We start from the raw sequence: 15,127 nt of genomic DNA on the forward strand, positions 1-15,127 counted from the left end.
AAAAACATTGGCTCTATAAAGGACCTTTGGTTGGTAAATTCACTTTTCACGCAGACAAATTCAGACGATGATTTCAGCAACATGCTGCCTCGGAAAGGGTTTTGTAAGAACCTCACCTGCAGGAAACGACTCACATCACATCAGAGCTGCTGTGCTCCACTGACCACACACATAAATCAATGACACACTTCACATTTTTTAGAATGGTTTCCACGTTAGGCCCCTTTATGCAAAAAGGTCTACAACATATTAAAATGACTTACAGCACAAAAAAGAAAACTCCAAAACATAATGGCTGCTGTAATAACCAGGATTATCATATTACAGAAAACATTGTGACATTAGGGTAGTAAGCACTGACAATTGTGGTAACCTCCCTGTTTTTTAAAAACTTCTGTGATATTTCAGAGCCGCATTTTTTCTGAAACCAGATAATAATGGAGATAATAACGGTGCTGGATAATGGTGGATTTGCTTCTAGTGAGTAGTCCTTTAAATCTTCCATTAATGAGATACAGATGGTTAACCAAACAACGCCATTGTATCAGCAGAGCCATGTGAACCGAGAGCATGTTTGAGTCGTGTAGTTCGAGAGCGATGTCGACAATCCACAACAACACACTGCACATGTGATATTGAATTGCCTTTAATTGAAAAATCAAAATAAAGAGACTGTGGCAAGGGAAAATACCAAAAACTCTACACAGCACAAAAAAGTCAGTAAAAAGATTTGGACTGCAGTCGTATAAAAATTGAATCCAAGGAGGGGGGGAAAAGGCAAACTGTTAGGAAAAGAGTCAGGAACACCACACAAAAATACTGCAGCTTACAGTACGCGTCGCTGAGTGGCTTGTGGCTTATCATTTTAATACAAACCTGGTACTAATCTGCATTTCTTCCTCTTCCAAGAATTCTTTAAAGGTGCACTATGTAGTTTTGGGGAAGAAACTTTTATCAGAAGAGAAAGATCTTCATTGTCTGATTGTTTTTTTATTCCAAACAAACTCTTCATTTTTCATGGCTGGACAAACTGAATAAACAAACTGACCTTAAAGGACAACACCATTTCATACCGTTTTACTTTGTTTATATGTGGCGGACCCTGCCACCTTTCTAGCTTCAAACAGTGTTCTGGGGACCTTTTTTTCTTAAACAGCTTGTTTATTCAGTTATGGAGAAAATAAAGATTTCTGAGTTTGCATTATTACCTCATTAATATTGCAAATATGAACATTCTGAGTTTGGATTTACTATCCAAATACTACACAGTGCCCCTTTAACAAAGACGCAAAAATTATATTTCACTTAAATAACACAGCCTGAAAGCAAAAAAACATGTCAAAAACAAGAAGAGAATCAGCATTTAGACTCTGTAATAATCTTTCTCTTTCCAAGCATCTGTGCGTCATGTGACTGATTGGGTTCACCTGCATTTAATCTCAAAAAAGTGAGAAAGCAGATTCGGGATCCAACCTGCACAACAGTCAGGTGTGGAGCACACGTTGAGACAAAAATAACTGAACCCAAATGAACTTAAATCCACCTTTTGTCCGTGATTGCTGTGATTGCTCTCAAAGAGTTCTCAAAGTATTATGAACAGCTTTCAAAACATTTATTCCCGGATAGGATGTGTATAGTCTTTATAGTATCTAGAGTAGAGTCTGTTTGTGGGTGGGTGGGGGCTCAGGTGGGGGGGAGGAGGAGGGTGAGGGCTCTCATTGTGGGAGGATAGGTCATCTCCTAAACTTGCGGAAGGGCCTGCTCTGGTTATTGTGGTGTGATTTAGAGTAGGGCTCCCAGCGTTTCCTCTCTGGCGGCTTGTTGTAAACGTAGGCGGACGGGCCCGAGTAGTCATCATCTGGATTCTCCTCCATCATCTGGAGCTTGGCCTCGATGGCGCGGATCTTAGCACTCGTGCTAGAGAGGAGAGGGGAGAGGAGTAAAATGAGAGAAGAGGAGATGTTAGCGGCAGGGCTGAGGGGGAAATACCAGTGTTGGTGAACTGAGTGATGGACAGATCTCGGCTCTGGCTGAGGGGAAAAGAAGAGCAGGCATTAGTGCTCTTAGAAACGAGGAGGAGAAGATGCAGGAGGAAAAAATGGAGCACAAGCGAGAGATAACCATTTGCAGAGGGAAACTTGCGTTTAAACGGTGAAACTGAATTTGAAGGAGTGAGTGACAGAAGTTTGCAGGAAAATTGCAATGCAGGTGGGAAGAAGGGCAACAAAAAGAGGAGGCATCAGGGGAAAAAGGGAGGGAAGTGTGTTTACATATCCTCTCGTGGGCTGTGTGGAGAGTGATTTTAAAGTTAGAGTGTTTCCTCTGAAGACCCCTGGCAGCTGATGACTTGCTCCATGCCCTGGATTGTCACAGTGAGAGCTGATACTGTGAGCACAAGAGGCCTTTTACCGACTTAACAGCTCTCTTTTTGACTGCTGCACTCTTACAGTGTGTATATGTGAATGTAGGCTGCCAAGTGTAGCCACAGCAATGGATCATGTTAGAACTTCAACACTTCCACGCAGGCATTTTTCTTAACCAAAGTCCAGTTGTACTCAGATGAACTCAACTTGAACTGCGGCTCGTGGTGACAGCAACAAGCCCACAAGTTCTCCTACAATACCTCCAGGACCGAGCTGGAGTTAAATGGAGGATTTGTGAAGGTAGCACTTGAAAAGCTCCTAAAGCGACTGTTCTAACTCAGCTGGCTGAGTTAGAACAGTCTTAGAACGTGCATCCACACCAGCATTTTTAGATTTTAGATTACATCTGCTGCTGCCACTCAGTAACCTGGTTTGTTACATAGAACCATTTGGGAAACATACTTGGCAGGTGATTGGACGAACCATCTGTCTATCACTGTCCATTATGGGCAACCTTCAACTCATCAGATCAACAGTAGGAGAGCGCTACCACCAGCAGAGCCCTTTGGTGAATCACACTAATCACTAAAGATGGGGATGACAGCACAGTCTTTTGGAAATTCTTTCCTTGACTGCATTCATATATGAAAGTCATACATATGAAAGGCTTAGTGTGGACACTTCAAAAATGTTGGAATAACAACCAGGGAAGATGTCACTGTGTGTGTTTGGTACCAACCTGAGGTGGTTGGTAGTTACGGCTCCTTCCTCTGCGGCGCCGCTCGATGACGGTTCCAGGCTCGGAGGCATCGTCTTGTCGTTACGGAAACCTTCAAACCTCTGTAGACGAGACACGTGGCCGAAACAACGTGATGCACACAAACAGTGATGGAAACATAAATGGACAGACAGATGGAGAGAGACGAAAGGGGTAAAATAACAGGTAGAAGCAAGAAAAGACCCTCGTACAGGGAAGAGACACACGATAGTCACAGAAAACGAAAGATATAGAGAAGCAGATAATGTCCGTCTTTTTCAGATTACGTTATGTCTAAATATGTGTAAGGATACCAAAGATACCATTTATCGGCACAATCACACTTGCAGTTAGAGAAATTTTAGCGCCAGGTTTGAATAGGACTACAGGACAAGAATAGGGAAATAAGAAGACAGAGAAGAGAAAAAACTCCCATCAACCAGACACTCAGAAACCATCTCTCTCCTAATAAACACTGAGAGCAGTTCTCTGGAGAGCCAACCCCAGCTTCCTCCCACAAACATCAACATTATTAAACTCAAGTATTGATTTTGTTTGTGTCTGGTCAAACAGACAGTAACCAAGCAAGACTATGTGTGCAGCTCATAATCACACCCTAAGGCACGAGGGAGGATAAAGAAGGAGCAGCTGGAGAGCAACAACGTCTGCACTCATTCCTTTCAAAACCACCTTCCAAACATCTCCACCAGCCCCAACACAGAACTCTTGAAACCTGCGAAGAAAAAAAAAAAGACAAAAACGAAACAACAGTCACGTACATGATGGCCACAAGAAACCCCAGCGCTTGGTGCTGCAGCAGCAGCCATTTGCAGGAATAGAGCCTAGAGAAGGATCAGTTGCTGCAAGTGGCACTGGATCAAGATAAGTTACGTAAATGCACGAAAGCACACACATGTTCTTACATACTGTCCCAAGAAATAAATAACATGTATAGCCAAGAATAGGTCTAAAACAATGACCATTCCACCAGCCAGGACCCTTCCCTTCCACCTATTCCTTAAGGCATGTAGCTGGAATGCATATAGATCGACATAGAGCCAAGGAGGCCATAGTGAATCTGTGCACAATCCAAAACTAACATTACGGGATTTGGGATGGAAGGCATTAAAGTTTTAACGTCTCTAGTTGTTTGGTTAAACCGCTACAGAGTTTTAATTATTTAAGTTACTGAAGCATTAAGAGCTTTGTAAAGGATTGAAATAAGTGTTCATGAGTTATAGATCTGAGGATTTGGGCCTGAATAGATAAAGTCACAGGAGTATTTTTTTTGAAAGAGGGTTAGTGACGATGATAGTTTCACGTACGAAGAAAGTCACAAGCATAACACAGAACCTGGCCGAACCGTGTATTGATAAATACAGAATGATACGGTAATTAATTAGGACACAATTGTTTAACTGACTAAAAAGTCAATTTGGACAGCGATGGAGGTTTGTGAAGAGTTTTGGGGAGGGGGGGGGGACCATTCAATAAACGTTCATCAAAGTCATTTCCTCTCTTTCAAAGCGATGTAATAAAGTCAAGATGTAAGCCTGGATGTGAGACAACAACTTCAACATCGACGCTCTCTGACTCATTTATCCCAGCACGTCACTTCTGGGTCGGAAATCAGCAAAGACATGCCCGTTGAAAAAAAAATCATTCTACGGGACCTGAGCTGAACCCATTGGTGGAAAATTGCTTAAATTTCACTTGTGTAATTAAGATTACACTGTTAAAAAATAGTGCTAGTATCAGGTTTACAGCACCAGCTTCAGTGAGATGTGGGTGTATTTAACCGAGCATACTATATGAGCCTGTGCGGACCGGGTATTAACATCCATCCTGGGTGGTACGATCACAATTGGACTGCTCTACGTACAGGTGCACCCAAGATGCATTGAGGACGCATTAAAATCTGATTGCTTGGACCGCCTTCGGAGGTGGTCTGGGAAGCATATGGCCACACACTCATTTTAATTTGGTTCACTGTAATACAAATGATGTGTTTGAGCTGTCTAACCTGCCAAGAGAAGCAGCAGATGTTTGTGAACACATTGAACAAATAACAGCAATAACACCAGACTCCATAACTTTGTGAATCGCTGTCTATGATAAATTCTTAACTATATAGAAAGATCTATGTGCTTATTTGCAGATAGAGTGATGAAGTGAGATCCGATCACTCGAGACGCATGTCAATACCAGGTGTTAACTGACAAACTTAGACGATGGATGTTAATACCAGGTATAGGTTTTTGGTGCCAATCATTTAAAAATCTCGAAGCTTTTCCCTCCCTGCTACTCAGCAGTGTGTCGGACAATGTGAGGATAATTCTGATTGCACGTCACGGGATGAAATTATGCATCTCACAATTTATCTTCTTCAGGCCAGAGAGGTTGGTGGTTGGTTCGCAGTGAGCGGCTTGACAGCATGCTGGTTGGAAGAAACCAATTCCTGCGGTGCAGCTTCGTTTGTACCTGGCTGATGTGGTTACAGCATCATATTAACCACGTGCATGCTTTAAAACTAAGGCTGAATCCAAACTGTAGCAGTGAATTTCACACGCAAACTGACTTGAGCTACTAGTTGGAGGGTACTACACAACTAGAATCAAATGCAGTGTTTCCTGCTACTGGCTTCCTCATTCAATGGCTACAAAAACCCACCTGGCACACAGAGAAACACTCACAGACAGAGTTCTCTATTTGCTGCCGTGTTAAAAATTTAAATCCTTGGGTGCCTACTTCCAGTATGTATTTGCAGAGACAGGAAGATATTAAAATACATTTTTAATATTAAAACACCTGAACCCTTAGACAGAAAATGCAAGATACACCAAACTTTGGCCTTGTATGTTTTTCTTGGAGAATGAAATTGTTGATCAGAGAAAATTCCATTTATAGTACAAATAGCAGAGGCTACAGGCAAGTGTAAGGGACGGGCATCCAAAAGGAGTTATATTATTAACTGATTAATATAATTAATGTCAATGGAATTGAACATTTGGGATATAAACAGCTACACATTTACGTTTATAATGGTATCAATAACAAAAGCTATTTCTGGTTGGAATAGTGGATTGAGCCTAGTTACAATGAATCTATCCTACAACATGTTGTCTTAGAGGCAGCAGCATTGACCCTGACCTCCCTCCACTATGCGTCTGTGTGTATGTGTGTGTGTAGGGCGTGATTCGTCTCTATACAGGATATCCCTTCACCCATTGCCAGTAGGCTGTCTATTGTTAAGAGACAGGCATAGGTTGTGCCGGGATCCCGCTGCTCTCAGCAAACTAAGCACTGCAGTAGTAAAAGGAAAATGAAGATCAACACATGATATAATCTTTTACCACAACACAGACTGAAACTGCCCTTCATCCTAAGAATTATTTATTATTTCTCTAATTTTTTTGGCCTGTTTCTGTCTTAAGCAATAGCGACACTTGACACTGATCTGTTTTTTTTTGTAATACACAGACGTAAATTTAATCTGTCAACCTTTCCAGAAACCACAAAATATTTTTTTGGTCCTATTCTGAAAAAAAAAACTATTTCTACCACCCTGTTTACTACCCAGCCACCTTCTTTCATTTGTTCATCCACCTTCTTGAAAAAGGTTCTTGCTGGGACCAAAAACCTTTTCAAATCCAAGTCTTTCATAATGTTTAAAAAGTAGTTGCATTTCTCCTTCTAACCAGAAATGTGGGCTTTTCTTTTGTGCATGCATCTCTATCCGAGCCTTACAAACTGTTGGCTGGGCAAAGTGCAGAGCTGATTGTAAACAGGCAAGAGGCTGTGTGTCAGAAACTGTGGCAAAAACCCCAACCGAGGCCAAAGAGTGTCTACAGAAAGTTTCTAAAACCTGGCTAATATCGGCATATCCCACATGTTTTATTCAGAAAATGCGACATTCAGAATGAGGCCTAATTCAGAATGTACCAGCAGAATCTGCTGTTCTAGTGTGCATGTAAAATAAGTCAAATATAAAAAAAGGTGCTTTTCATCTATTTTAAGTATTAATAAAAAAATTGAACCGAGTTTGACACTTACCCTCACCTGTGCGTGCGCCCAGCGCACCACCAGCTTCTTGGACAAAGCTAGCTTCCCATTTAAACACTGGATTGCCCTCTCTGCCTCCTGCAGACAGCCACGTACACACACACACACACACACACACACACACAGAAGAACAAAAAGAGCAAAAGATTTTTTACAGTTATGATTAAAAATCAGCTTTGATGATTGATGAACCAAGTCATTAAATAATTAGCCTTCACAATAGAGAGATGTCAGAAACAATAATAGATAATGATGTGCCACTCCAGATAGACCGTAAGTGACGTGTGTGTGTGTGTGTGGTGTATTTGAGAGGCAGTGTGAGATAATGCAGTTTTGTCTAATCAACCAAGTAAGTGGCTTTGATGTTAAATTATATTAATAAAGTACTTTTTCTGTGTGTGTATGTGAGTGTCTAAGTGTGTGTGAGTGTGTAAGATAAACACACACTTCCTCTGTATAATCCTTTTGGGAGGGCTTCATATCCCACTGATAGACACTAGCTGTGAAACTAGATGCTTATCATGATCCCCAGACTCACTCCAAAACAAATACTGCCTGCTGAACCTGTGAGGCGGAGCGGGTCCTTTTTTTTTTTTTTTTAGAAATACAGTCCACTTCAGTAAGACACACAGTCAGGTCCCAACTGCTCCAAGATGTCAAATAAAGTTTCTTAGTCCATTTGAATGTGGGGAACATTGTCAGTCACAATGAAGGGACTTAAAATGTATTTATCTGTAAGAGTGGATGACACAAACATCCTCAACAATACATTTTGCATTATATCGTCATTGACTTTATAGTCTTTGTGCAAATGCAAATGCAGTATCTGTATTGACCTAATATCAATTTTGCTGCAGGTGATTGACACATTGTGGAATTAGAATTGTGTCAATTAAAATGAGAAGTTTTGTGATCTTTGTTAAAAAGACTACATCACAAAATTATTTTGGCACACATACTGTGATGTTTTTTGTGAAAAAAGTGAAGATAAGCAGTACTGAAAAACTAAGCATTTTACACATCTGACTTTGCACCGTCAGTTCATGAAAATACAGGGATGCACGTCGCCAGTCAGTATCGGACGTTAATCGCTCAAAATAATGGCACGAATTGAACATTTCTGCTGATGTAACAGGCTGATAATATGATGCTTGCTTTTTCAAGTGAATGTGTAAATTTTGAAAAGGATTGCTCGTTTGCATCTGCCAGTGGGCCATCACGATAAGAGTAGGTATATTAATATGTTAATTCCAATAGGAGAGATTTTATGTTCTCTGCAATAAGGTGAGGAAAAAAATATGGGCATATATCGGTACTCGCATTATCAGTGAGTTAGAAAATGTTGGCAAATTGAATATGGTCAAAAATCCAATATTGGGCGTCCCTACAAAAACACATTATGTGGAGAAAGAAAATATAATCATATACATTTAAATATAAACATCATCTTGCATTTACCTCTCTGGTGTTGAAGTTGACAAAACAGTAGCCCCGGGGCTGTCCCTCCAAAGGCCCAGACTTATGAAACAGGAAGTCAAACTGTTTCACATTGCCAAACTTCTCCAACAGCTTCACCAGGTGATACCTGCCGATAAAGGGATCATGGGAAAGAGAGCAAAAAGGAGGAGAATAGAGGGTCAGATGAAGAGGAATATAGTATTTGTTATGTAAAGTATTCTCAAATAAGAATGGAGGGAACACATTTTTATTTAGTTAACTCATCAGACCTACTTTTAGCCAACATTTCCATGATGGTCAACAAAATGCACTATAAAAGTATATTGTAGGTCAAATCTATGACACATAGACCTTTCTCTACACTGTATTTGCCATTGTGCAGTCTGTGAATCTGTCATTCTGGGCTAATGAGAACGACAGCTTTCTCTCCGTGACACCTTTTTAGCAGCAGACCAGCTGGTGTGGCAGCCCAGAGACAGTAAATCTCTCATTGAGACAATGCTGAGGATACAGTAGCAGGACAATGAGGGAATAAAAAAGAGGAAGCCTCAAATCCCCCCTGAGCACCGAGCTGCGCACAAACAACATCCACTCACTGTGTGGGGCTGCCTGGGACTGTTGGACTACGAATGAACATAGATATGTGGTCATTGTAGAGCTATGCAGTGCTGTGAGGATTTGTAGGTTTGCGTGTAACTGACCAGCAGCAGCCATGGGAAAATGACTTCTGACAGTGTGGAAAAGAGCAATGAGTTCAGGGTCACCTGTAGACTATAGTCACTGTTGCATTTCTGTAAATGCTCAGGTGCTGATTGAGTGTTTCTAACACATGCTGAGTAGCAGGTGCTTTTCCACTTCATGAACTGTCAGAGCTCTTGATTTATAGGTGCGATATTATTTTTTCATGTGCAAAAAAAGGGATCGTCTTAGTTTTCACTGTTTACAAGAGCTGCAACAATTAGTGGATTAGTTGTCAACTATTAATTAATTGTCAGCTATTTTGATAATCGAGTTTTGAGAAATCTTTTAAAGAAAAAAAGTCTAAATTCTCTGATTCCAGCTTCTTAAATGTGAATGTTTTTTGCTTGCTTTACTTCTATATGACAGTTATCTGAATATCTTTGGGTTGTGGACAAAACAAGACATTTGAGGACGCCATCTTGAGATGATCGACGTTTGTCACCATTTTCTGACATTTTATAAATCAGACAACTAATTGATTAATCAAGAAAATAATCAAATGATTAATCAACAATGAAAACATGACGGTTAGTTGCAGCCCTATTATTGCCTAATGTCACGGTTATTTCAGATTAATTGTTTGGTCTGTAACCTGTCAAAAAAATTGTGAAAAATGACCATCATAATTACCCAAGAGCCAAAAGTTGACATATTCAAATGACTTGTTTGGTCTGATATTCAAACATTCACCTCAGATATTCATTTTGCTGTCATAGAATAGTGTGAGAAGCTGGAACCAGCAAACATTTGGCAGTTTTGCTCAAACAAATGACTGAATTGATAAATACATTTTCAAAATCTGCTTCGACAGAATTTGGTAAACAAGTTGCTCGTGTATTGCATTATGAATGTTCCTTAATTAATTCATATAACTAAAAGACATAATTTGTTTGACACATGTGGCAACAGGCTTTTTTCACAGCACACATTTTGAAATTCATCGTAAGAAAAGCACAGGTGTTTTTAATATCACTACCGATGACTCTGTTCTATTCAAGTGTCCCAGTGAGACGTGACAGTGAGCCAGCAGGCACAATAGTAATGGAAATCGGTAAACATTCATTTTATCATTTAAATCTGTGCTTTTTCTAGTGTGACATGTCAACACGCCCTCTATTAAAGTGTATTAAACCATAAACATCAACAACAAAATCAAAAACAAAAGAAACCAACAAACAGCTTCCTGTGTTTTTGTTTCGGCGACTGTACCTGCATGTGTGACGGTCCAGGCCTCACGGTGACCTCAGGTGTTTTGTACAATTGTTCAAGAGGACTCAATGCTTCATCCTTTTATTGTTTCGAGGTTTTTTATATCTTGAGGTCAGTCATGTGTGTTTGCGTGTGTCACCGCGAAGATGACTGTATGACGTTAATGTGCAAGCGCGCACTTATGAGTAATGAATAGACCTCGACATGGGCTGCGGAGGGTGAAGTGTTGGTTTAAGCTACAGGTTGTACTAATGTCTTCCACCCTTCTATGACTCCCTCGAGGGCTTAAGGCTAGAGAGAATTTCTGTTTTTCCCAGACAACACCCTGCAAGGCTCCCATGTGAAGGTGGCTCCTCTAGCATGTGGCTCCTTTACAAAGAAAGGCCTCCATTAAAAAATCATTACTTGTATTTACTTTTCTGCACTATTATACACAAATAGTTTGCCTTTACACTTCATGCACCTCCGAAACTGACCAGAATATGAGAAAAACAGTCATTTAAGTCAAATGCAAATACTGTAAAAAGCTGTCATACACTAAATATCACATTGCTATACGTTCACATAAATACGGTATATACTATGTTCATGCATATGTGTTTATGTGAGAGAGATTAAATGAATGAGACTCTAAGAACATTTCTGGATGCTAGCGAGCTGAACCACAATGGACCACTACTCCTGGGGGCTGTAAAAACCGCCGGAGGAAGAGGAGGAGAGGGGAGGGAGGAAAGGGAGGGAAAGGTGGGGGTAGAGGGAGAGCAAAGTTCAGAGAGGGGATGTTGATAGCAAGGTGAAAGGTAGAGGAAAGAGGAGAAGCCAAAAGAAGAGAGGAGGTGAGAAGCCAGGTAGGAAAGACACAAGAGCTATAGGAAGGAAAGACGAGGAAGGACGGAAGGAAGGAAGTGGGGGAGACGTGAGTCCACTCCAGAAAAAGATGAGACAAAAGGTTCGGGCCAGAAAAGTGCAGGCGAGAGGGGAAAAACTTTAGAGAGGAGGAGGAGGAGGGGGAAGATTTTGACTTTCTGGCAAGGCAGCTATCTGTAATATCATCATATTTTCTTTTCATATTAATCTGCATTAAAACGGTGATTATACTGTAAATTCTTTAATACAAAAAAACATGACAACTTCCAGGTACGCCACTTAAAATGTAAGAAGAGGGCCAGAGAGACATGAAAGACGGTGATGGATTACCACTAATGAGAAATTCCCTTCCCGAGCAGCCAAAAGCACAAAAAACATGAATATGTGTTGAAAGCTCCAGTTACACCTGCTGTGTGAGCAAGGTAATGGAAAGAAGAAAAATCTGACTGGATATGATGTAGGATGCTCATCTAAGCTCTGAGATCATTTCAGAGTCTGACTAATTCCTGGTCCTTTGACGGGAGGCTTAACATCTTTACTGACCATTTAAAGGGGCTCTAGCGAGAGGATTACAGTTTTCTCATAACAGAGTTTCTGAAATGGGAGAAAAAGATTTTGCAACAGAAGCTAGAAATAAAAGAGACCATTCATTGTTTGAAAATAAAATCACTTCAGAAAACTTGAGATCAGTCATAACCATAACCACACACACACACTGGTGCCAAAATTCATCTTTCTGACACATTACATAAAATGAAACAGCAGCCTTCTTACCTCATCACTTCCTAATTGATCTAATATTTCACCCTGACCAGCCAGAGCAGAACTGGATGACTCAAGCTTTCAGCAGAGGAGCAGTTATCTTCGGTCTAACATATTAATAATGCCACACTATAACCAACTGCCTTATCATGCTCATAATTTACAAATAAAACTCTCATCTGCAGTTAGCGTTGTATAAATTACCCTAACGATAGTTTGTAAAACGCCCTATCAACTTATAAATTCTAGTATAGATTTATTGACTAAGCAACCAACTTATATACGCAATTTGAAGTCTTAAATAAGCTTTAAAAAAAAGCACATTAAAAAACGTTTTAGTAAGTATGAATTTAGTGTCACATACTCATATTTAGCACCTTGCATTTCGGGTCTGCATTCCTCCTCTACACTGGGTTTTGGTTCGGCTTACCAGGACAAACAGAGGGAATACTGCGTTCATACGCTCGCAGGAGCTAATTAATCTTCCCAATCAGCACCAGGGGCCACGGGCCACGGGCATTTCTCTTGTTTTTCCTCCATGCTGTGAAGCAGTGGGCTATTTAAGGAGAAGTAGAGCAGAGCAGGGGAAGGGGAAGGAAATGCCTGTCTAGACGCCCACCAGAGCTGCAGCCCATACACTCTCCAGCAGCCCCCACACAAGGCACACCAACGCACCCCTCACCCCAAAAAACTACCTTCTCTCCATCACAATATATGCAGGGGTCACATTCAGAGTTTTAAGGATTGAAACACTCAACTGCACATACATCCCTACACACATATGCAACAATGGGATGATGCTTGCATGCACATATGAAGTTGTGTAAAGTGAGCAATTATGCACAGAGACACCTCAGTGTGTTGAAGCCTGCACCACTACCAGCTGCCACCAAAACATCAACTGTGTACTTAAACATCTGTACACACACACATACACTCAGACACACACACAGCTCCAGGTTGACACAGAGAGTAAACAGGGCAGGTGAGTGAGGAATGATGGCTGCTCCTTAGCAGAGCAGGTCTCCACGCCTCGCTGCCTCTCTTTCACACACCCAGCCCTGTCTGCTCAGTCTCAGCCTGCGACAAACACACACTACGCACACAGTTAATCAATCATTTATGCACACACAATGCATCGCCTCTATATGAGGCAGAGCCAGGCAAGTTTAGAAGCAATGCCTCAAATCCAACACTTGCTGCTGCTAAAATCAAATACTGATCTTGTTTTTCACTCAGCTGGCTGGAGATTTGTATCTCTGTGGTGAAATCTGTTTTTGTTTTTAATTCCAATAAGTATTAATCTCTAAAAATGTGACAACTAAATTGTAGGGCACAGTAATTATAATGTCTCACAGGTAGTTTCAGCTCTAATCTCATCTGAAACATATAATATATATATATATATATAAAGAAGCAACAAGCTTGCTTTGTTTAACCAACAAGCGCACACTCATTATGATGTCAAAGTCTGTAAAAATATAGACATTTTTGAGGGGAACATCTTTCAGAGATATTGGGGGAAAACCCAGTCGTGGATTTACTTACTCTGTAATTTTGGGATCGATGTTGCCTATCCACAAGCGGTTTCCGTCATGGGCCACACTCTCAGAAATGATGGAGGCATTTTCCACTGTCCCTGCTGCAGACGACATGTGTACTCTGTGGGAGGCAGGAATAGATGAGTTAACGTTTTAACATTCGTGTCAGCGTGTAACCCTGTTGGATTGTTTTGTGCTCAATGGCAGTGCCCTTATGAAAAGTGTGCCTCTCTGAACACTGTGACTAACACGACTGATCAAAAAGCATCTGGAACATTAATAAGATCTGATCCTCCATTTGACCTACTGTGTTTTTAACCACATAATGACATTCAATTCTCAGACCATGTGGGCACTCTTAATCTGTGCTTTATAATGGGTAAGTGCCCTGGATAGGTCAAACAGCAAAGCCTACATAAATATGTAGTCCAAACACCAATTGTCAGAAGTGACAGCAGTGATTCAACAATTTCTAATATGCTGAATTAAATCAATTTAAAAAAGAGTTATAATCATTTCTCAGTTCACTTTGACTGATTCCTTTCTCGCTTTTCAGTATTTACATCAAACAGATTGACATAAATGTTGTGCCATATTATAATTGTTATTATAGATATGATTTATGTGTACATGCATTTATAAAGCAGTGACGAGATGGTGGTCAAAACAGTTTGATAAGCAGTCACAATGTCAATATACATTTCATATATAAAATGTATAAATATTTTGAGCAGAAACAGAAAAATTTGGAGGGTAAGTTACATCTTTCATGGTGTTGGTTAAACACTGGATTCCTGTAAAAGCTCAAAAAATAAAAACTAGGGTTACTCTTAGATAAGGCTGACTTGCTACCAGTTAACGTTAGCTTAGCTAACCGCAGGTTGATCGATTGACTATCCTCTTGTCGTTACTGTTTGCTGGTTAAGATCGATTGCGTAAAGTTAAATTAACCTCGGCCATCCAGTTGGTGAGATGTTCAGCTGAGATTAGCCAAATCTTTCCACTAAACGGTTAATAGTCCGTTTTAGACGAGCAGTGGTTTGCTAGCAGTTAGCTAGCTGAGATAGTAGCATTATCACTTTTACCTCCTCGGTCTGTCAAACTTCCTCTTCGATAGCGACTGACGTCTTCGACTTTATTTGCGACGAATCCCACTTTCGGGACGATTCTGTTACGTCAAAACGTAATACTAATCATCTTCAGCAATTTTTATATTTTCTATCTATAAAACTGACCAGAATGGCTAGCTCGAAGGATAAACAGTCGCCTTGCTACCGCCTGACAACAAAGGCGCAGGGTGATGGTGTAGTATGTTTAACTGGCAGTGAAGTCGAGAGGAGGCACTCGTTTTGTTGTTTGGTCTCTCC

The 15,127-nt window shown here is 40.6% G+C and overlaps 2 protein-coding genes across 4 annotated transcripts in view; one reads left to right on the plus strand and one right to left on the minus strand.

Annotated features, from left to right (window-relative positions):
* mrrf (mitochondrial ribosome recycling factor) overlaps positions 1 to 15,127 on the plus strand; it is a 46,474-nt gene that overhangs the window by 13,227 nt on the left and 18,120 nt on the right. The gene's annotated exons all lie outside the window — the stretch shown is intronic.
* Positions 631 to 15,088, minus strand: rbm18 (RNA binding motif protein 18). Of its 2 annotated transcripts, none has more exons than XM_084382955.1 (6): positions 14,846 to 15,088; positions 13,768 to 13,881; positions 8,641 to 8,767; positions 7,174 to 7,260; positions 3,103 to 3,203; positions 631 to 1,917 (listed from the first exon to the last, which is right to left on the minus strand). In XM_084382955.1, exons 2-6 carry the CDS (start codon positions 13,872 to 13,874, stop codon positions 1,734 to 1,736), a joined length of 606 nt encoding a protein of 201 aa, XP_084239081.1. In that variant the 5' UTR covers positions 13,875 to 13,881; positions 14,846 to 15,088; the 3' UTR covers positions 631 to 1,733. The 2 variants fall into 2 exon arrangements, with proteins under 2 accessions (XP_084239081.1, XP_084239082.1); XM_084382956.1 differs by having other exon boundaries at positions 7,180 to 7,260; positions 14,846 to 15,078.

The sequence above is a fragment of the Pagrus pagrus genome (assembly GCF_965226575.1).
Source record: "Pagrus pagrus genome assembly, chromosome: 19".
Classification (NCBI taxonomy): Eukaryota; Metazoa; Chordata; class Actinopteri; order Spariformes; family Sparidae; genus Pagrus; species Pagrus pagrus.

Excerpts from the sequence above, each read along its gene's own strand:
- rbm18 (XM_084382955.1), bottom strand. The coding sequence starts at position 13,874 with ATGTCGTCTGCAGCAGGGACAGTGGAAAATGCCTCCATCATTTCTGAG. Across the intron at positions 8,768-13,767 it reads ATCGATCCCAAAATTACAGA|GTATCACCTGGTGAAGCTGT; the intron begins GTAAGTAAATCC and ends CTTTATCGGCAG. Across the intron at positions 1,918-3,102 it reads GTAACTACCAACCACCTCAG|CACGAGTGCTAAGATCCGCG; the intron begins GTTGGTACCAAA and ends TCTCCTCTCTAG.